Here is a 21,527-nt window from a genome sequence, read left to right as displayed (position 1 = left end):
ATATCCATTAAATCAAGCAACTCTTCTCTTAGCTCATTTTCTTCTAAACTGAGGGCACATTTTTGTTTTCCATTTCCTGCAGGCATTCTATACAAAGTTCTGTAGCATATTCCTGTGGCACCTTCTCTTCAATTTCATCCTGTGTCATCCGTTGTTCTGTCATATGGGAACACACTGGCCTATCACTTCTCAACATTGGCTGCATCAGTTTCCACAGTTTTGTGTTCCTTCCCTAAGTTCCCTTACTATCTAGCTTCAATTGAATGTTTGTGGAAGGCTCCAAATATCTTCATATGGCACCTGATCAATTGCTTCCCGTTCCACTGGTTTCCCCTTAATTTGGATATCCAGTGCTCTATCCTGTGGTGCTTTCTGGATTACATTTTCTACACTAAATCCTTCACTTTGCAGGTACTCCATAACCTCAGTTTCTATTTCTTTAACTTCTCCATTACTAATCTCCTTTTCTACTTTTCCTCTTTGTGTTCTTACTTTTTGTATTGTAAAGTTTTCCATGTCTGGATTCCGTTGCCTATATTTCTCTTCAAATATCTTTGGTGTTGCGCTTTTTGTATTGGTTAGTTCTGCTTTCTCCTTTACATAAATATTACACCATATTAAATCTCTTTTTCTTTCCCATGTCCATATTTCTTCTTCAGATGTCTCAAGATCTTCCAGCTTCTCCTTACTTTGGTGACTCGCTCCATCATGCTGTGATGTAATCTGTGTTGGACCTTCTACACCAAATCCTTCACTTCACATGTACTCCATAACTTCAGTTATTATTTTTCTAACTCCTACTTTACTAATCTTCTTTTCTACATTCCCTCTTTGTGATATTATTTGTTTTTATTGTGAAATTTTCCATATCTGGATTCCTTTGCCTGTATTTCTCTTTGAATATATTTGGGGCTGCCTTCTCTATATTGATTCATTTGGCTTTCTCATTTGCATAAATATTGTACCATATCAAATCTCTCTTTCTTTCCCATGTCCATATTTTTGTTTTATACTTTTCAAACATTTCTAGGTTTTGTTGTTTATATTTTCACATTTCCTCAGATGCTTCTTTTTCCAACAGATCAAAGATTCTTGACCTATACACTGTTTTTCACCAATCTGTTGTATTAATGAATACAAATTTTTATTTGAAGCTTCTGACAGTTTTTCTTTTCGAAGCATTTTTCTTTCCTTAATTTCTCTCTTAATGTTTTTGTATATCTTTTGTCTGGAAATTCTGGGCTTTTTGCATAATAGTAACAATACATCATTTCTTTCTTATCCTCAATAGTCTACTTTATCGTCTTTATGGCCCTTCTTTGGCCTATCAGTTTTTGTGATTTTTGTGGACTACTACTTCCTTCTATGACAGAGGGGCCAATCTCCCCCTCGGCCTGGCCTGGCCCTATTGTAGGAATGTTTCCATATTTTGAGGATTCTACACTGTCATCTTTTCCAGTCCTGGCACCAGTGTGACTACCAGGATTGGACACTTTTTTATCCTGGGTCTTGTGCACCCAGCTATCTTTTTAAATCGTTACCCTACTTCTGTCAATGATATACACTATATAAATACAGTCTATATATCAGTGTCGTCTTGGTGAGATTTTGTGAAAACAGGGTCCACCTCGTGAAGGTAGTCACCAAGACTTGAGGATGAATTCAATTTCAGCAATATTACCCCTTGCTTGCTGACTTATCATCTCTCAGTCGGACTCTATATCCTGCAATGCAAGTGACAAGATGAATTGGCATGAATAAAGGACAGGTTGTAAACTCCTGAAAAGGTTGTTGGGATTTCAATAAGAGGTCGGTTCATTAAAATGATGATGTTTGGAAATGGTAATAATAACAATCAGGAACCCAGAAACAGGCATTCGTATCTCAGTGTATCAGCTTGTACAGTCCTATATGTGAACCTATGCATTGTAAAAAATCATCTAATAATTTATCCAGTTTAGAAACTGATGTTTTGAACAGGTTTAATTCAAATGCAGACATCGCTATCAAGTCAGCTGACAAAAGTGGTATGTTGTTATTATGAGCATGTGAATACATCCCAGAATGTACTATGTATTAAGCGACAAAACACTATATCAGAAGTTAATAGGGTAACCCCATACCCTCTTATAAGAAATACATAGGTAGTATTCTATATGTCTTGTTATTAACTTATGTTAGATAGTTATTACAGATTTTGCACTGTTTATCACCAAGTTTGGAGAATAATTTACGGGATACCAAAACTTCATAAGCATAAAATGAATTCACCCTTAAGACCATTTTTTTCCAGTCACACTTACTTGACAGAAGTAATTTCATTTTTTTTTCAGATAAATAGGCCAATTTGTTAAGTTAATATCAGCCTACATATGCAGTTGTAGACATTTTTATTGAGCATTTGAACAGGGTGAACATTGACCTAGGAGACATACTTGTTACAGCAGACAGCAAAGATTTATACACAGCAGATCAACATAAGCAAGGCCTAGAGACAATTACAGTATAATTACTCAAACTTTTATTTCTGAAACAGTCATACATAGTGGCATCTGGGCATACTACTGAGTCAGAATGTTTTTATGTTTGATAATAATGTATACTAACAGATAAAAGGAACAACTATGGAGGTTGCAGCAGCCCATGTGAATGATAATATTTCAGTGGCAAACAAAGAAGAGCTGGTTTATACAAGCATGAATTACCATATATGAAATATATAAACATTTTATTGACAATGTCTTCTATGTCACATGACCAAACTGATAAATTAAAACTAAATTTCACAAACAGTAATAACTATAATTTAATGTTCAGCTGCCATTATAGTCATCAACATCCCCTTTTTCCTCATTTGTCATAGGCCAGGATGTTATATCAGGTCTATAGTATCTAATCGAAAAGGAATTACAGCGAATGCCTCTTCATCGACCCTTAAAGAGCAAAGCGGCAGTTACGCGAAAGGCCAAACCAGCTATTTTTTTCCCCTAGGGAAAAAAAATCGCTTGGCCATCAGTATGAATTTGCCCCTTTCCCCACTGTAGTGCGATCTCAGAGTTGGTAGATTTAGTTAGATGGGTGTTGGGGGTGAAGTCCTCCACTTTGAGATGTTCTTAGTGAGGTTTCGTTTCTGGCCGGATCGGTGATTTTTTTCCCTAGGGAAAAATCTCTGATTTGTCCATTCGCGTAATTGGTGGTTCACTCTTTAGGGGTTGATGAAGAGGAATTCGCTGTAATGTCTCTTTGATTAGATAATATAGACCATTATAGCAACATCAATCAATATGACCAACTCACCTAGAGCTAATGTTCACACAGTTGAGTGGCTAGCCCATGCCTGCAACAATATTGTTGCTTATTTAGATCTACAGGTCATCTGGCTCCATCAGATCCAGCTTCATAGTAGGCCTATTTATGTCTATAATGGCTAAAAAGAATGTCAAATGCATTGCCAAAACTGATAGATATGTATCAATGCAGCTTTGCAGGGGGGAGGCAAAAATTTGGTAACATTAATAGAACAATGATGATCTACAGGGAAGCAGGGTATAAGAAAAGACCTCTGTTATTGTTAGGTCTTGATGCAGAGAAAGCATTCGACAGAGTAAACAAGGATCATATGAGTAGGGCAATGGAAGCATTTGCACTCCCTGCTACAATAGTAAAGTTAATTAGGAGAATTCATGAGCGATTAGAGGCAAAAAGCAAAGTGGGAGGGTTATTCTCTAATAAGTTGTGTCGGGACAGAGGAATCAGGCAGGGAGTATCCTGTTTCCCCTATGTTATTTTCATTATATTTTAACCACTGGCAAAGAAAATAAGGGATTCGGAAATTCAAGGATATAATTAGTATGGTAATGAAGAAAATTTGTCTTTATAGGCTGACAGTATTATTTTGTACTTGATAAAACCAGTAAAGGACATCTCAATGTGTTGTGGAACATTCTGAGACAGTTCCAAGTTTTTCAGGATATAAAGTTAATGAAGATAAAACAAAGGTTATAGCTGTAAACTATGTACCTATACATGCATTAGTTCAGCAATACCCATATTTATGAGGACATGATAAAATGAAGTATTTAGTAGTATGGGTTAGGATATGGGGAAGAAACTAAACAAAATATAATGCAAAAACTGAGAAACTGGAATCTCTTGCCAATGAATATGGATAGCAAGATACAAGCACTAAAATGTTTTAGTTTTATATATAGGTAAAGCATATTTTTATTAATTAGAGGTGAAGTTGTGGATAGTAATTAATAAAGAGTTGAAGGATTTTATTTGGGAGGGGAAGAGGTCGAGAGTCAAGTGGGATAAGTTGATCCTTCTGATAGAACAAGGTGGTTCAGGATCGCATGATTTGAAGGGATATTTTAGAGCTACACATTTAAGGCTCTTATATATAAGACAAGCATAAAGCTACAATTCAAAGTGGGAAGGGATGATGATAAAGTGAGGGGAAATTAAAGACATAAGGACAGAGTGATATTTTGGATGCAGATCGCTAAGGAAAATAACAACAGTTGTGCAGAATATTATATTCATAAAGTAGCAGAAAATATACTAGGAATTAAGCCAAGATGGAAACAGAGAAAGGAGATTCTCCCAATAGGGATGACTGCAATTAGGGGAACTTAGAGTATATGCAAGAGGGGGCTGGAATTTACTAGAGTAAGCTGGCAAATGAACCAAGGTATTGTGAACAAGCAATTAGAGAGGGAAATGTAATAGAATGAGAAGAGGCAAAGAAGGCAATTGGACTGCAGGCTACAGACTGCCTTCCCTATCAGGGATTGATTTCAGAGTATAGGCAAAAAGAAAGGGGTAGGGGAATCCTAAGTGAAAGACCTGCACTCTGAGGTTTTAGTTGAATCTAAAACAATAGTTGCTGTCATAAAAAGGATAATTTGTCAGGCATATAACATATTGCATGATAACTATAGGAATCAATCAGAGGAGGTGAGAAAAGATTAGGAAGAGAGATTAGATAAGCAATTCCCAAAGAAACAATAGGAGAATATACGTATGGTTCCCAAGTATGAACAAAGTCTAGAAGACATAGGATTTTTGCTTGGAAGTGTTTGCATAGGTACTTTTATAGACATGCAGACTCCAAAGAATTTTTCCTTGGGTAGATGGTAAATGGTGGTGTGATGGGGAAGAAAGAGGTACCCAGGAGCATATGTTTTTGGAGCATAATGAGTTGTTAGACTTTAAAAATTCCCTACAACCTACTATGTCATTAATATTGGGTGAGCAAATGAATGTAACTAAGAATTTTGTTTTTGAGCTGGGATACAGGATCTGAATTGCCTAGACACAGCAAGGCCTTGTTAAGTTTAATTCTGCTGGTTGCCAAAAACAGTCACTATACAATGGAAATCAAAGTCTAAACCAACTGTTCTTAAAGCAGTGAATACTGTAATAGAAATATAAGAATATGAAGTGGGATCTTTAGAAAAGGGTAGGAGTAAATTACATAAAAAAATATAAACTGAGGGAACATTACAAGCAGAAAATGTTTTACAGAAGAAAGAATGAGGGTTAAGAGAAGGTAGAAACTGAATAATTTATGTAATGTTGGATTGATTATATTTCACAGAAGAATATATGTGATGTATGTATGTAAATCTAAACTTATTAATATGGTTTGTGTATTTTTATATAAATGCAATTTTGCCTGTGTCACAAGTGCTAATTCAATAAAGGCATGTTTTAAATACACACACACACATATATATATATATATATATATATATATATATATATATATAAAAATAACATACACCATGCTAGTCATGGAGGTCTGGAGTTACAATGCTGAAGTAATTCACAGACATATGTAATAACGCTATGAAAGTACAATCTTATACCTTATGTACAATATTAACAATGCCAAGTTAACATTCTGTGCAGTATGCCAAGTTAGCATTCCTTGCAATTTGAAATCTGTTTGATTCTGATCTGTGCAATACATTATCTGTGCAATATTTTGGGTACTGAAGAAGATGCGCTAGTGGAACAGTCTTGGTGCATGTCATTGTACTTGTTAGTGCACCACATAAATGTCTTACTGTTGTTATTGTTGAATTAATATTAGTATATGTGTTATTGTTGTATTAATATTATCAGTATATGTTCTATGCACATTCAGTTCAAAGTAATGCAATTTCATTCAGTTGCACTGTTGTGCAGTCTGAATGACAATAAAGTTCACTTTGACTTTCATGTACAAATTGTATATACTACAACAGACATCTTTCAAAGTTTTTATAATGATTAGTTTCAGATGCATGTTTCTAAACTGGACCCATGTAATGTTATGTGAATATAATTTGGCAAGCTAGTACAACACAGGATACACTAATGCCATGTCTGGTTTATAGTGTTACAATTCCTAGTTCTTAGTTACTGCTGCATTTATTGTTCAGGTTTGTTTACATGATGTATTGAGGGTATTTGGCAAGGTAATATGAGGTACCTTCGCTGAAGTGCTGTTAAAGAAATTAAAGTTTATCTGAGATTTTTTAAAAGAGGTCCTTGTACAAAACAAAAGCTCACTCATCTGGTAAGTGCTTACTAATATTCTGATGATCTGTAGCTAAGTGTGATATGAGCAGCAAATTTATTGAAGTATGAGTGATTAATTAGAAATTACTGGGCGTTCTGGCTATTATATAGTATGATTTACAAATTCTTCCTTGTCACTTCCTAAATAAAATGTACTAGCCTGAGCCATATATCATGGAGTGATAATTCCAAGAGACACTTTAAGATTTAATAGAACTGACAATAAAAACAACTGTTATGTAGCTAGACTGTATGTACACAGCTTTAAAATTATTTAGTACTGATTTCTGAAATGAAAACCTGAAGACACTGGATTGCAAACAAATCCACTTAGAAGCTTGCAAGACAAACAATGCTGTTGTTGTCCATGAATGCAGCTTTAGAAGAAGGGAATACAATGTAGAACTGCTTGGTCCAGCAAATGAGCTTCTTGTTTTCTAAAAGACAATTCTTCTGTAACTAACAGACAATGGAGGCTGGATACAATGTTCCCCATGTGGTCTGGAAGCTGTTATCTACTGCAACACCTTTACTATGTATTATCCAGGGGCTGTGACCTGCGGACAAGCACGCATTCAAGGAAATTGAAATATAAGTACCACTTATTAGATAACCACTTTTGCAATTTATTGTTGGTAAAGTTTGAGCACCGATCATGCATTTGGCTGAATAATTGTATCTATAATAGTAGATAACTACTTTTAGTACTGCTAATAAAGCCAAAAACTAAACCTTACCTGATAGAACGAGTGGAAGTTCCTTTCTCCAGAGTGCTGCTTCAGGACACGAGACTGAAAAAAAACAATAAATGTTAAGTGGCAGGCCCTTCTGCATCATAACACCTTACATTTTCTAAGGCCTTTGTCTAGCAGAGGTAAGACCCAGCTTTGGATAAAGCAAAACAAAAAAAAAACTCACATTAATTATAGTGTTCTTATAAGTGAATGTACTCAGCTTACCAGCTATGTTTCAAAATGCTCTGCACTCCACCTTAGGACAGAATGTGATCCATTCACCATTACTACCAGTTTTTCTCATTGGAAGTGAATAAGTAAGATATGCCATGCTTTAGCAGAGTACCCTGATTATTTAATTTGTCACAGTAGTGATAAAGCTTATTGAAAGAGTTTAAAAATGGTTACTTTCCAACAGGCAATTATAGATGGTGCAGTATGATTATGACAATGGATCAAATCCATTAAGTCTGTTTTGACAGTTTAATTACAGGAGTTTTTTTATTCAATATTGCATTTGTAATATATACAGTAGGAACTCTGGAACATAGAAAGTGAGATATGTTAAAAGCAAGAATTATAAACTTTTAAACCATTGTGAAAAGACCAGAGTCTAATACTCATCAAAATCTTTATCCAAATGTTACAGTGGTCAAAAGTTTGGCTACCCATTCTGAGGAAAGATTATTAAGTGATATGATATCAATATCAAGATATATCTAATTCATTTTTCTAGACACACCCATAACAGAGCTGTTGTGCAAAAGTAAAAAAAAAAACAGCTCAACTTAACCAGGATATATTAAATGGTAATAAAGAATCTCTTGCATCCAATCATGTGCAGAATTCGGCTGTGTAAAGCCTGCATTCTGATGAACATTTCCTAAGTAACTCTATCAAGGCCACTGGCAACACTCCTGAATGTTTTTTTCCATCTAGGATAGCTGATAGCTTGGCTCCATGCCTTGAAGATTATTTCAAACTACCCTGGCAGAGAAATGTGTGCTTAGTATATGAAGAGTGACAATAAAACCAATTCCAAAAAGCTATCATCTGTTACTGTAAATAGTTACACTCCTATTAGTGAAGTGCACTCTGCTACTCATTCCAACATTGCTTTGATTGTTGCTCAGATATTTATCAACATGCTCCTTAAACAGATGATATTCTTTTACAAGTCAGTTTGTTTTACAAGGGGTGGGAGGCTGGCATAATGGTTAAGGTGTTTGCCTTACAGACACAAGGTACAGGGTTTGATTTTCACAGGGGGTAATTGGCTAGGCTTAAAATGGCCCATAAGGGCAATTAGCCTAGTACTAATCTATGAACCTATGAAGTTTCTATGAGAAAATGATTTACTCGATGGAAAATGATTTTCCTGCAGATATCATTTATATGGATTTTGCCAAGACATTTGATTCAGTTTCCTATCATACACTAGTGCAGGCAAAGGTAAAAATCTAAAAGCAACTATTATATAATTAGATGGGTGATGAACTGCCTAATAAAAAATGTGTAGTAAGAATCAAAAACTGTTACTCTTATCAGAATGGGGGGTCCACAGGAAATGTGGCTGTTATTTTCTAAATTCTTTAGAACATTTTTTTTCTCCTGGTATCTGCCACAATTGCCTTAAGGATGTTTGCCTTTTTTTGTTTCATCGTATAGCTGGTCACTGAGTGCTTCCTTCAGTGTAAGATTATCATCCTCAGATACTATTTACTGCAGGAAATCATTCAAATAGCACTTTGTGCAAGTTCCTGTACCACTTCTTATTTGGCTGTATCCCTTGATGCATCCTTTTGTGGTATTAGGTTAACAAGGGGTATAGCTTTATAATAATGCTCCTTTATTCAATATCCAAGATAGATAACGTGCTGAGGGAAATTTAGTTAACCCTGCTCATTAGGACGAGCTGATACAGAGGTGTTTAATGTAACCTGCTCTTGTTTATATCTTTTAAGTCTACACATGTGGAATCTCATATATTACTTTGATACCAAAATGGATAACAAAGCACTTCAGCACTTGCATTTTGTCTTCTGGTTCAGTTCCTAGTTGCAGTACCTTCTGTACTCAGTCTGCATGTCCTTCTTGTATCTATGTGTTTTTTCATGGGTCTTTCTCTTTCTACCCATATCCCAAAATCATACTGATAGTTTATGTGACAATTCTCTGAATTACCTGTAAGTATGTATGTGGTGCGAGTGAGAGTGTGTGCATGTGCATGTGTGCTTTTGTGTGAGTGTGTGCATGAATGCATTAGCACACATGAGCATGCACGCTCATGTGTGTGTGTGTGTGTGTGTGTGTGTGTGTGTGTGTGTGTGTGTGTGTGTGTGTGTATGCACACATGTGTAAACTAATGTGAATGTTTTACAGTCTTTGCCAGCCAAGTTGCATTCAAGTTCCCTTTACAGGTTAATAGGTCGTTAATATTCTAATGACCACTAGGGCCTTTATAAGCCTAGGCATGCACCCCAACCCAATTTTGTCTCCAAGTACCTTGAGTATCTATTAGTTGGGAGAGTATGTTAGTAAGGAGGTAGCTGAGGGACTCGTATGGGGGGATGTTAAGTGGAGAACATTATACTTACTGACAGCCTCTGTCCATCAGAGACATGGGAGCCAGACCAGGAGTGAATTTGCGATTTTTCATCCAATGGTCAAGGTTTCATTTATTTATTTATTTATTTCACATTTGTTAACCAGGTTAGCCCAACTGAGTTTGCAAACAAACTCATTTTCAGTGGAGACCCGAGGGGAAAAGCCCTAGCAAACATAAGTAAAGATAAAGTGACAATATACAGCTATTAAATAACAATCACAATACAAAATAATTGTAAAAAGAAAAGGTCATTAGCTATTTGCAATGCATTTGATAGTAAGCAAACCATTTTCAGTGGAGACCCAAGGGGAAAGAGCTCCAACAAACATAAGCAAAGATAAACATACAGGACCAAAACTATTAAAAATAACAATGGGCTATATACCTAAGCAGAGCTCCACGTGGTCCTGCAGAGGGGTCCTGGCTACAGAGAACTGAAAGAAGCGACCACTTTCCTGATTTAAGTACTTTTTGGCTTTTTTTATCTGCATTGTCCTCTCTGGCTTTCATTTAATAAGATACAACTGTTTTTGTGTTTTTCTGCTGTATTCTAAAGTATCTGCACTTAAAAGTAGCATTTTGGTCGACTCTGGTCGAATATTACTGTTTTTGTGTTATCGATTTTACTGTTTGCCTAACTGCATTTCTGTGTTCTTTTCTAAAAAAAAAAAAAAAAAAATACTCCTTGTTGGCCATTGCCTTACTTGGATAGAAGAGTTTCTGAGCTCACCAGTGGATCTCAGGCAGCTGAGAATTCATTTGGTTGCCTTGGACCATTTCCAGCTCTTTGGCTATATACCTAGCAAGAGCCACGTGGTCCTGCAGAGGGTCCTACTACAGAGAAATCTGCATTGTCCTCTCTTTCATTTAATAAGATAAGATAACTTTTTTGTTTTTTTTTCTGCTGTATTCTAAAGTATCTGCCTTAAAAGTAGCATTTTGGTGCGACTCTGGTCGAATATTACTGTTTTTGTGTTAATCGATTTTACTGTTTGCCTAACTGCATTTCTGTGTTCTTTTCTAAAAACAAAAACAAAAAAAGACCAGTATACAGGCTTTGCTGTATTCTGGGCTATCTGTCCCTGGGAAGTGATCTCAGCACTTGAGCTGTAATTCATTGGTTGCCTTGGACCATTTCCAGCTCTTTGTTCCCTGTATAAAAATCCCCTCAGGCGTTTTTTTGGCTATATACCTAAGCAGAGCTCCACGTGGTCCTGCAGAGGGGTCCTGGCGGCTTTTTTATCTGCATTGTCCTCTCTGGCTTTCATTTAATAAGATACAACTGTTTTTGTGTTTTCTGCTGTATTCTAAAGTATCTGCACTTAAAAGTAGCATTTTGTTCGACTCTGGTGAATATATTACTGTTTTTTTTGCTAATTAATTGCTGAGGCTGCTCACTAAAGTGTGCTAGCCTGTGTTAATCGATTTTACTGTTTGCCTAACTGCATTTCTGTGTTCTTTTCTAAAAACAAAAAAAAAAAAATACTCCTTGTTTTCCTGCCTTTGCTCGACTAGTTAAGACCAGTATACAGGCTTTGCTGTATTCTGGGCTGTGTGTAGTTCCTGTGTTGGCCATTGCCTTACTTGGATAGAAGGAAGTTTCTGAGCTCACCAGTGGGAGTGGGGAGCCTTGAGCAGCCTATCTGTCCCTGGGAAGTGATCTCAGCACTTGAGCTGTAATTCATTGGTTGCCTTGGACCATTTCCAGCTCTTTTCAGTTCCTGTATAAAATCCATCTGCATTGTCCTCTCTGGCTTTCATTTAATAAGATACAACTGTTTTTGTGTTTTTCTGCTGTATTCTAAAGTATCTGCACTTAAAAGTAGCATTTTGTGCGACTCTGGTCGAATATTACTGTTTTGGCTGCTACTAAAGTGTGCTAGCCTGTGTTAATCGATTTTACTGTTTGCCTAACTGCATTTCTGTGTTCTTTTCTAAAAACAAAAACAAAAAATACTCCTTGTTTTCCTGCCTTTGCTCGACTAGTTAAGACCAGTATACAGGCTTTGCTGTATTCTGGGCTGTGTGTAGTTCCTGTGTTGGCCATTGCCTTACTTGGATAGAAGGAAGTTTCTGAGCTCACCAGTGGGAGTGGGGAGCCTGAGCAGCCTATCTGTCCAAGTGATCTCAGCACTTGAGCTGTAATTCATTGGTTGCCTTGGACCATTTCCAGCTCTTTTCAAGTTCCTGTAAAAAAAATCTGCTCAGGGTTTTTTTTGGCTATATACCTAAGCAGAGCTCCACGTGGTCCTGCAGAGGGTCCTGGCTACAGAGAACTGAAAAAAAGCGACCTTTCCTGATTTAAGTACTTTTTGGCTTTTTATCTGCATTGTCCTCTGGCTTTCATTTAATAAGATACAACTGTTTTGTGTTTTTCTGCTGTATTCTAAAGTATCTGCACTTAAAAGTAGGTTTTTGGTCGACTCTGGTCGAATATTACTGTTTTTGCTAATTAATTGCTGAGGCTGCTCACTAAAGTGTGCTAGCCTGTGTTAATCGATTTTACTGTTTGCCTAACTGCATTTCTGTGTTCTTTTCTAAAAACAAAAAAAATACTCCTTGTTTTCCGCCTTTGCTCGACTAGTTAAGACCAGTATACAGGCTTTGCTGTATTCTGGGCTGTGTGTAGTTCCTGTGTTGGCCATTGCCTTACTTGGATAGAAGGAAGTTTCTGAGCTCACCAGTGGGAGTGGGGAGCCTTGTGCAGCCTATCTGTCCAAGTGATCTCAGCACTTGAGCTGTAATTCATTGGTTGCCTTGGACCATTTCCAGCTCTTTTCAGTTCCCTGTATAAAAATCCGCCTCAAGTTTTTTTTGGCTATATACCTAAGCAGAGCTCCACGTGGTCCTGCAGAGGGGTCCTGGCTACAGAGAACTGAAAGAAGCGACCACTTTCCTGATTTAAGTACTTTTTGGCTTTTATCTGCATTGTCCTCTCTGGCTTTCATTTAATAAGATACAACTGTTTTTGTGTTTTCTGCTGTATTCTAAAGTATCTGCACTTAAAAGTAGCATTTTGGTCGACTCTGGTCGAATATTACTGTTTTTGCTAATTAATTGCTGAGGCTGCTCACTAAAGTGTGCTAGCCTGTGTTAATCGATTTTACTGTTTGCCTAACTGCATTTCTGTGTTCTTTTCTAAAAACAAAAATACTCCTTGTTTTCCCGCCTTTGCTCGACTAGTTAAGACCAGTATACAGGCTTTGCTGTATTCTGGGCTGTGTGTAGTTCCTGTGTTGGCCATTGCCTTACTTGGATAGAAGGAAGTTTCTGAGCTCACCAGTGGGAGTGGGAGCCTTGAGCAGCCTATCTGTCCCTGGGGAAGTGATCTCAGCACTTGAGCTGTAATTCATTGGTTGCCTTGGACCATTTCCAGCTCTTTTCAAGTTCCCTGTATAAAAATCCGCCTCAGGTTGTTTTTTTTGGCTATATACCCAAGCAGAGCTCCACATGGTCCTGCAGAGGGTCCTGGCTACAGAGAACTGAAAGAAGCGACCACTTTCCTGATTTAAGTACTTTTGGCTTTTTTATCTGCATTGTCCTCTCTGGCTTTCATTTAATAAGATACAACTGTTTTTGTGTTTTTCTGCTGTATTCTAAAGTATCTGCACTTAAAAGTAGCATTTTGGTCGACTCTGGTCGAATATTACTGTTTTTTTGCTAATTAATTGCTGAGGCTGCTCACTAAAGTGTGCTAGCCTGTGTTAATCGATTTTACTGTTTGCCTAACTGCATTTCTGTGTTCTTTTCTAAAAACAAAAACAAAAAAATACTCCTTGTTTTCCCGCCTTTGCTCGACTAGTTAAGACCAGTATACAGACTTTGCTGTATTCTGGGCTGTGTGTAGTTCCTGTGTTGGCCATTGCCTTACTTGGATAGAAGGAAGTTTCTGAGCTCACCAGTGGGAGTGGGGAGCCTTGAGCAGCCTATCTGTCCCTGGGGAAGTGATCTCAGCACTTGAGCTGTAATTCATTGGTTGCCTTGGACCATTTCCAGCTCTTTTCAAGTTCCCTGTATAAAAATCCACCGGTTATACAGGTGTAAACTATTCTATACAGGTTTAAACTTTTTGGCTCCGCCAAGTCTGCTCTTCAATTTTCCTTAGAAGCTCTACTCAGTCTATCTAGCTGTATATATTAGCACTTGTTTTGGAACTTCTATCCTTAGCAAGCACTCATAATAAAACCAAGCACTCTTACCCTAAAGTAAGCACCACAGGCATCCACTACCCCTGTGAATACCCACTTCCCTAAAGGCACAACACTCCTTATAATATTCTAGTATGGTGGTAGACCACTAGCATCCTCTCTTGTTCAGCTGGTTAATCTGGGAATCTTAAGACAATGTTACAATTGTCTCATGTACACAGACAACCCTCTCCTCCTTCCTACTAACACATATACTTGTGAGAGATGCAACTATATAGCCAGACTGGAGGCTGAACTCTCTCAACTCAGGACTGGCAAGACCAGTCAGGAAGAGATGGTACCCACACCCAAAGCAAAACCAGTCACACATATAACCACCACCAATGCAAACCAAACACATAAAACACAAAGACATACTGAGGCTCTTGTAAAAACTTACCAAAACAACAGAGGCCTCCAAAGCAGACACCCAGAAATACACCCCACAAAACACAACACCTACAACACATACCTCAAGCAACAGGTGTGTCACACAATCACAGCCCCTAAGGCAAAATACTATGCCAGAGACATTAGTAATAGGTGACTCTATAGTCAGACACACCGATGTTCCACTTACCAGGCTGAATAAGGAGAGGGTAGCGGTGAGCTGCCATCGGGGGCTAGGATCCGCCACATTACACACGCACTCAGGTCACTCCAAAGCAAGTACAAATATGATTCAGTCATTGTCCATGCGGGTGTGAATGACCTGAGACGTACCTCCCTGGACTACATGAAAAGAGACATTGAGGAGCTCTCCGATTATGTAGCCCAGACTGGTATGACCCTGACCCTGAGCAGCATCCTGCCTTCCAAGAATGATGCCTCAGTACAAAGACAAAATGATCAGTTTTAACAATTGGCTTAATCACTGGTGTCATTCTAGGGGGATCCAATGTCTGTCAGCCTGGGATGATATGCTGGACAAGCCACATTGCTTAAAGGGATGGCTTGCACCTGTCACCACTGGGCTTCCGGATACTGGCCAAGGCTCTTGCCACCCCATAGTGCCTTTTTTAGGCAATGCTCAAAGGACAAATCAACCTCCATAAAAAACAAAAATGGAAAAAAATTAAGGGTAATGCTGCTCAATGCCAGAAGTCTAAATCTCAAGATGCAGGCACTCGAAGCACTTCTCAGTATGGAGAACATCGATGTCTGTGCAGTGACTGAAACCTGGTTCAAGGCTCCTGAGAGCACTCCAGCTACCAGGCTATACCTCATATCATGCGTTTGCCTCAAGTTCCAGGCCGAACCACAAGGGAGTGTCCATTTTCATAAAGGACACCTACACCTCTCGATTGGTGGCTACTCATGAAGCATCAGAAACCATACAAGTTTCATGTTATAGAACACCCTCCCAATCCCAGGAATCCCATCAAGCATTCCTGAAAACACTGGAGGATATGAATGTCACACCAAACACCATCATATTGGGTGACTTCAATTAACATAGACTGGGCCCACTATTCTAGCCCTAACACCCTGGCCCAAAGATTCTTGGAATTCATAAACTCAAATGCTATGGAGCAACTGGTCACCTCTCCTACGAGGAGAGATAATATACTTGACCTGATTATCACAAACAGGATATAAACCCCTCACTAGTAAGATCTGATCATAAACTGATCACGTTGGATGTACATATCCCACCCTCAGATCAAAAGACTACAGTGAAAAACTTTTCAAAAGCTGACTTTGCTCCTTAAGTCAGAAATGATATCCTTAATGGAAACCACATCCCAAAATGCTGAATCATTCACAAAAGCCTTCTACGGACATCTCCAGGAATGCATGGATCAGGCAATCCCAACTAAAACCAAGACCCTTATAAACAAACTGTACAACAAAGAAGGAAGAAGCTGCAGCAGGGAGCCAAATCCCACAGGGGAAAGGCTTCCTGATCAGCATAAGTAACTCTCATAAAAACATCTAAAGCAAACTTTGAGAAAAGATGCCCAGGATACCAAAGACAATCACAAAGCCTTCTTCAATTATGTCAGAACCTTGGGAGGAAATTCTCAGATATGCTCTGATCTAGTACACTGACAAATTCACTGACCCTACTGACATTGCCAACATTCTGGCAGATAGGTTCAGTGCAAATTTCACCCCTAAAGATGAAGTAACTATCCCTGCTGAATGTAACCTACCTGTCATCACAGACACACAGGTGAAATCAGCACTCAACAAGGCAAAAACACAGCATCTATGGGACCCGATCGTGAACTCAAGATGAACTGAACCCCGCCCTAATAACTCTATTCAATCTTAGCCTCACTACAGGATATGTACCTGAACACTGGCGCACAGCAACAGTGGTCCCACGACCCAGGTAACTAGGAAAGAATCATCATGGAACTCATAAATGGCGACATTGGGGATCTGCAGACCCTTGATCCCACACAGTTCGGTTTTGTAAAGGCAGATCCTGCCTCTTAAACCTGGTTGACTTCTTTGAGGCGGTCACTAGTGCCATCGATGAGGGCAAGGCTGTCCACACAGCCTATTTGGACTTGGCTAAGGCCTTTGACACAATACCACACTCTGGCATCATTGACAAGCTCAGCAGCCTAAATGTAAATCCATATGTCACAAGATGGGTAGCAAATTGGCTAAAAAACAGAACCCATAAGGTTAAAATTGCTGGAGCCATGTCAGACTCAAAACCGCCACAAGGTGTGTCCCACAAGTCAGTCTTAGGTCCACTCCTATCGGCGTCACAAGTGGTGTCCCACAGGGAGCAGTCTGGTCCACACTCTATTCGGCATTTATTTCTCAGATGTGAAAGCAAATATGGAAGGATTATGGCTGACAAAGTTTGCAGATGACTGCAAACTGGGTGCCATAGTGGATTCACCTGCCGACACACACACATCCTACAGAAAGGTCTCACTGAAATGGATAACTGGTGCCGGAATCATGGCCTCAAACTTAACGCCAAAAAATGTATAGTCATCCCCTTTGGGAAAAACAAAGTACCCACAAACTATCACATAGACAATAACCCACTGAATACAGAAGATGTAATCAGAGACCTGGGGACTCAAGTCGATAGTGACCTCTCCTTTGACAACCATGTTGCCAAAGTGGTCAGAAAGACTTTCTACCTTGCCCATCTCATCATGAAGGGATTCTCATCCAGATCAAAGGAGGTCATTGTACCTCTGTATTCCTCCCTTGTCAGGCCCATGATTGAATATAATGCTTCATTTGGGATGTATCTCACCCGGCACATGCAACAACTGGAAAGACCGTACCTCACCAAGAGGATCATAGGTCTAAAACATGTGCCTTATCCAGCTAGATTAAAGAAACTCCAGCTTTATTCAGTAGCATACCGCCTGCTCAGAGGTGATTTGTGCCTAACATACAGGGCCATGTCCAACCAGGAATTGATGGACATGCTCCATCTCAAAAATCCAAATCCACCAGAACCACTAAAGATTTCAACCTCTGCACAAATATGAATAGGACATGCTGGAGGGATAGATTCATAACACAGAGGTTACCCATACTCTGGAACAAAATCCCAGTTCACGTGAGACAGAGCCCTTCATTGGCACTGTTCAAGAAAAATCTCGATGCATGGATGGGTGACCTCAGTGTCACTACTAGACAGAGGTATAGTTTACTAAATAATGGGGTTCCACATGTGTCACTACTAGGTATGGGGTGGTAAAAGCCACATCACTGTTGGCTAGGCTTATAAATGCCCCCGGGCAGATAGCCTAGTACACTACTATGAAACTATGAAACTATGAAATACGAAATTAATTATAAAAAGAAAAACAAAACAAAAAATTATGAACATTAAGGGTTGTACTGATAGCAGTGGTCTAAATTTACTACATATAAGAGTAAAAACAAAAAGATAATCGTTGTTCAAAAGAACTCTAACCAAACTAAACTTCTAGGTGTAACAATCGATGCACATCTAAAATTTGATAAACATATTTCATTGACAATCAAAAAAGTGCATATCAAACTAGGCGCCCTCTATAGAGCAAAACCATTCCTAACCAACAGCACCAGGCTGGCCACTGCCCGGTCTCACCTGCTCTCAACTCTCCTCTATGGCTCTAACATTTTCACTAATCTGCGTAAGACTGACCTCAAAAATCTAGAAGCTTGTTACAACAGAATAGCAAAATTTGCCACCAGGCATCCATATAGGACTCACCATTGCACAGCCCTCTCTCAACTAACTGGCTTGAACTCCCTAACTTTTTATTACTCAATCAACTGACCTTATCCCATAAAATTACCCACCAACCCAATAACCTCCCTGCACTGGCTAACCTAGTACAACTAAACTGTAATCCAAGACCCCTCAGACCATCAGAAAAACTAATGCTAAATGTCACCCGCTCCCACAACCTTCGTGGAGACTCCCTCTCTTCTTACAAAATTGCCAAGCTATGGAACTCACTGCCGAAGCCAATCAAAAAAAAAACCCCAAACAACCATGAGTTAAAAAAAAACTCCTAAAAGAGCACCTAGCAAATCACTGGCTTTGCTTCTGCCATAATCCAGGTTAATATCCTCCAAGAATCCCACGACTGTACCCTCCCGTTTATGCTGCCTCTTATGTTGTGTTAACACACCCAGTAAGACAGCACTACTGCCTTGTAAGGAGCAGTTCTATCTCAAAACTTTGCTCACAGTGGTTATGCTCTGCTAACTTAGTGTTACCCACATGTGATCTCTGTATTTATCTCAGGAACTGTTTGCCAACTTCAACTTCCGCTCTCTTCCTCTTTAGCGTGACCATACATACATAAGTCTAACTTCATTGTAAATAGCCTTCTGTGACTGTATTATCTGTAATTTGAATCTGTACCATGTTTTCAAATAATTTCAGTTATTGTTTACCCTGTAAGTTTTAACCTATTGTATCGAATATATGATACTGTACTTATATCTCGGTGGCATCTTAGATAGTACTAAATCATCTTTATTATGTTGTAACTCACCTCTTGATATTCCTATATCATCTGTATTATCTACCTCTTAGCTTGATTGTATTTTGGAGCTTTTCTCTCCGGGTATCCACTGAAAATTGGCTTCTAGCCCAGTCGGATATTACCCGGTTAACAAATGAAATAAATAAATAATAAAATATATAAATAAAATAAGAAGGACAATGTATGGTCATTGATAGGAAGTGAGGAGAAAAAAAGATAAATAGTCTGGAGAAAAGGAGGAAAAAAGAAAATTTGAAAAGGGGCAGGTATGGACTCTGCTTCACATGGATGGGGGGCCTATTCCATAACACAGGGATCCTTTCAGTCACATATTTGTCCTTCCAGCATGATCTATTTATGTCACAACTGAGGTTCAAATCCTTGGATCTACTGTTTCTATTGCTGTTTGTTTTGTGGATGTACAAAAGATCCATCAGGACTGGATCTGAGGATGGCTTATAAGCCAGGAATAGACTGTATCTCAGAAGCCTGTAAAATACTGAATATAGAGACAGGACCTTTAGAGAATCTTTGTAGGACAGGGTATCCATGCTCTGGATTCTGCTGGTGAGGAACTATTGTGGGCATTCCAACTGTTGCAAGTGTCTGATTAGGAACATGCCAAAGGGGGCATTGTACTCGATGGGTCTGATAAGGGCTGAGTGGAGTGATACTATAACATCCTTGGGCCTGGATACCATACCCCTATCTATAAGCTGGGTGACATAGAAAGATTTTCTTACTATCTTTGCTACATGTTGGTCAAAGGCCAGATTACTGCCTATATATGTTCCCAGATCGAAAAAGTAATTATCTTGGGTAAACAATTCCCCAATGGGGATTATAATATATTATAATCAGTTGAAGTTCACAGTTTGACGAAAGTGCTTAATTCTTTTCTCTAATAAAACTATATTCAGTACAGATTGATCAGTATTGGACAAGACTGGTTTAGCAGTGTGCCCATTTCAGTTTGGAACTTCGTACAGCATTACCTAGGTCTTTATTGTATTGAATGCCTTGGCCAGGTCAAAGTTTATACATTAAATTCCAGGGAATGTATGACAAAGGAAAATACTGTCAGCCCAGTTATCTAGAATTTTGTAAATAATTAACAAGGAATATAGCTTGATAATAGTGCTGGGAAACCAGGGTGCACCCACCTGGTGCAGCACCATGTGGATACAGGACCAAAGAAGGATGGCAGCACCAGGTTCTGTGTGGACTACAATAAATTAAATAGTCACACAGAGTCAGATGCTTACCTCATGCCTAGGACAGATGAGGCCCTAGAGCAGCTGGTTGGGGCTAAGTATCTTAACACCATTGATCCTACCAAGGGTTACTGGCAGGTGCCCTTGACTCCCATTGCTAGAGAGAGGTCAGTCTTTGTGACTCCTTTTGGCTTTTATGAGTTCACAAAGATGCCCTTTGGGATGAAAAATGCCCCAGCTACTTTGAAGAGGCTAGTAGATTTGTATCCTAGCAGGAGCAGCAAATATTTTGCCCTTGCATACCTAGATGATATTGCCATCTACAGCTGTTCCTGGCAAGAGCATGTCAGGGAGGTTCTGAGCAGACTGCAAAGGGCAGGGGTGACCATTAAGTCCAGTAAGTGTCAGGTGGGTATGGCAGGGGTCTCCTACCTGGGACATAGAGTGGGGAACGGTGAGATCAGGCCAAAACCTGCCAAAGTGGAAGCCATTCAGGCATGACCTGCCCTGTTACCAAAAAGCAAGTGAGGGCATTATTAGGGACAGCAGGGTACTACAGAAAGTTTGTCCCCAATTATAGTACCATAGCTGCTCCCCTCACAGACCTGACAAGGAAAAACAAGCTAGATAAGGTAGTGTGGACCCTAGCATGTGAACAGGCATTCCAGAAGCTTAAAGTTGCTTTGGGAGGATCCCCTGTGTTTGCTGGTCCAGATTACAGAAAATAATTTGTTGTGCAAGTGAATGCTTCAACCCATGGGGTGGGGGCTGTACTCAGCCACGTCTCCTCAGAGAGGGGGGAGCACCCAGTAGTATATCTCAGTCATAGGCTCCAACCCAGGAAGGAATGTTATGCAGCTGTAGAAAAGAAATGTCTAGCCATAGTGTGGGCACTGCAGAAACTTCAGCCTTATCTGTATGGAAGGAAATTGACTGTAGTTACAGATCACAATCCCTTAACATGGCTACATCATGACAGACAGCAAAATGCCAAGTAACTAAGGTGGAGCCTAGGGTTGTAAGCATGTGATTTGACCACAGTGGGGTTAACAATGATAACGCAGATGGGCTCTCAAGACAGGGAATGGGGTAAGATATTCCCAGATAGGCCCAACCCTCTCAAGCAATGTTTCTCAAGGGTCACTTGAAAAACTAGCTTGAGTTTTTTTTTTGGGGGGGTGACAAAGGGAAATACTGCCAGCCCAGCTATCTGGAATTTTGTAAATAATTCTCTGTCATTTGTG

General features: G+C 39.1%; 1 protein-coding gene across 1 annotated transcript in view; it reads right to left on the bottom strand.

The window, feature by feature from the left end:
• The window catches only part of LOC122797191 (unconventional myosin-Id-like), a 2,023,191-nt gene that overhangs the window by 1,641,313 nt on the left and 360,351 nt on the right, over positions 1-21,527 (bottom strand). Inside the window, exon 5 of the mRNA XM_044066013.1 lies at positions 7,308-7,361. Within this exon, the coding sequence (XP_043921948.1) occupies positions 7,308-7,361 (54 nt within the window). The remainder of the gene's footprint in view (positions 1-7,307; positions 7,362-21,527) is intronic.

Source organism: Protopterus annectens, chromosome 3.part0 (assembly GCF_019279795.1).
Source record: "Protopterus annectens isolate FY-2018-M chromosome 3.part0, PAN1.0, whole genome shotgun sequence".
Lineage (NCBI taxonomy): Eukaryota > Metazoa > Chordata > Ceratodontiformes > Protopteridae > Protopterus > Protopterus annectens.
This window is presented reverse-complemented; position numbering and strand designations above follow the sequence as displayed.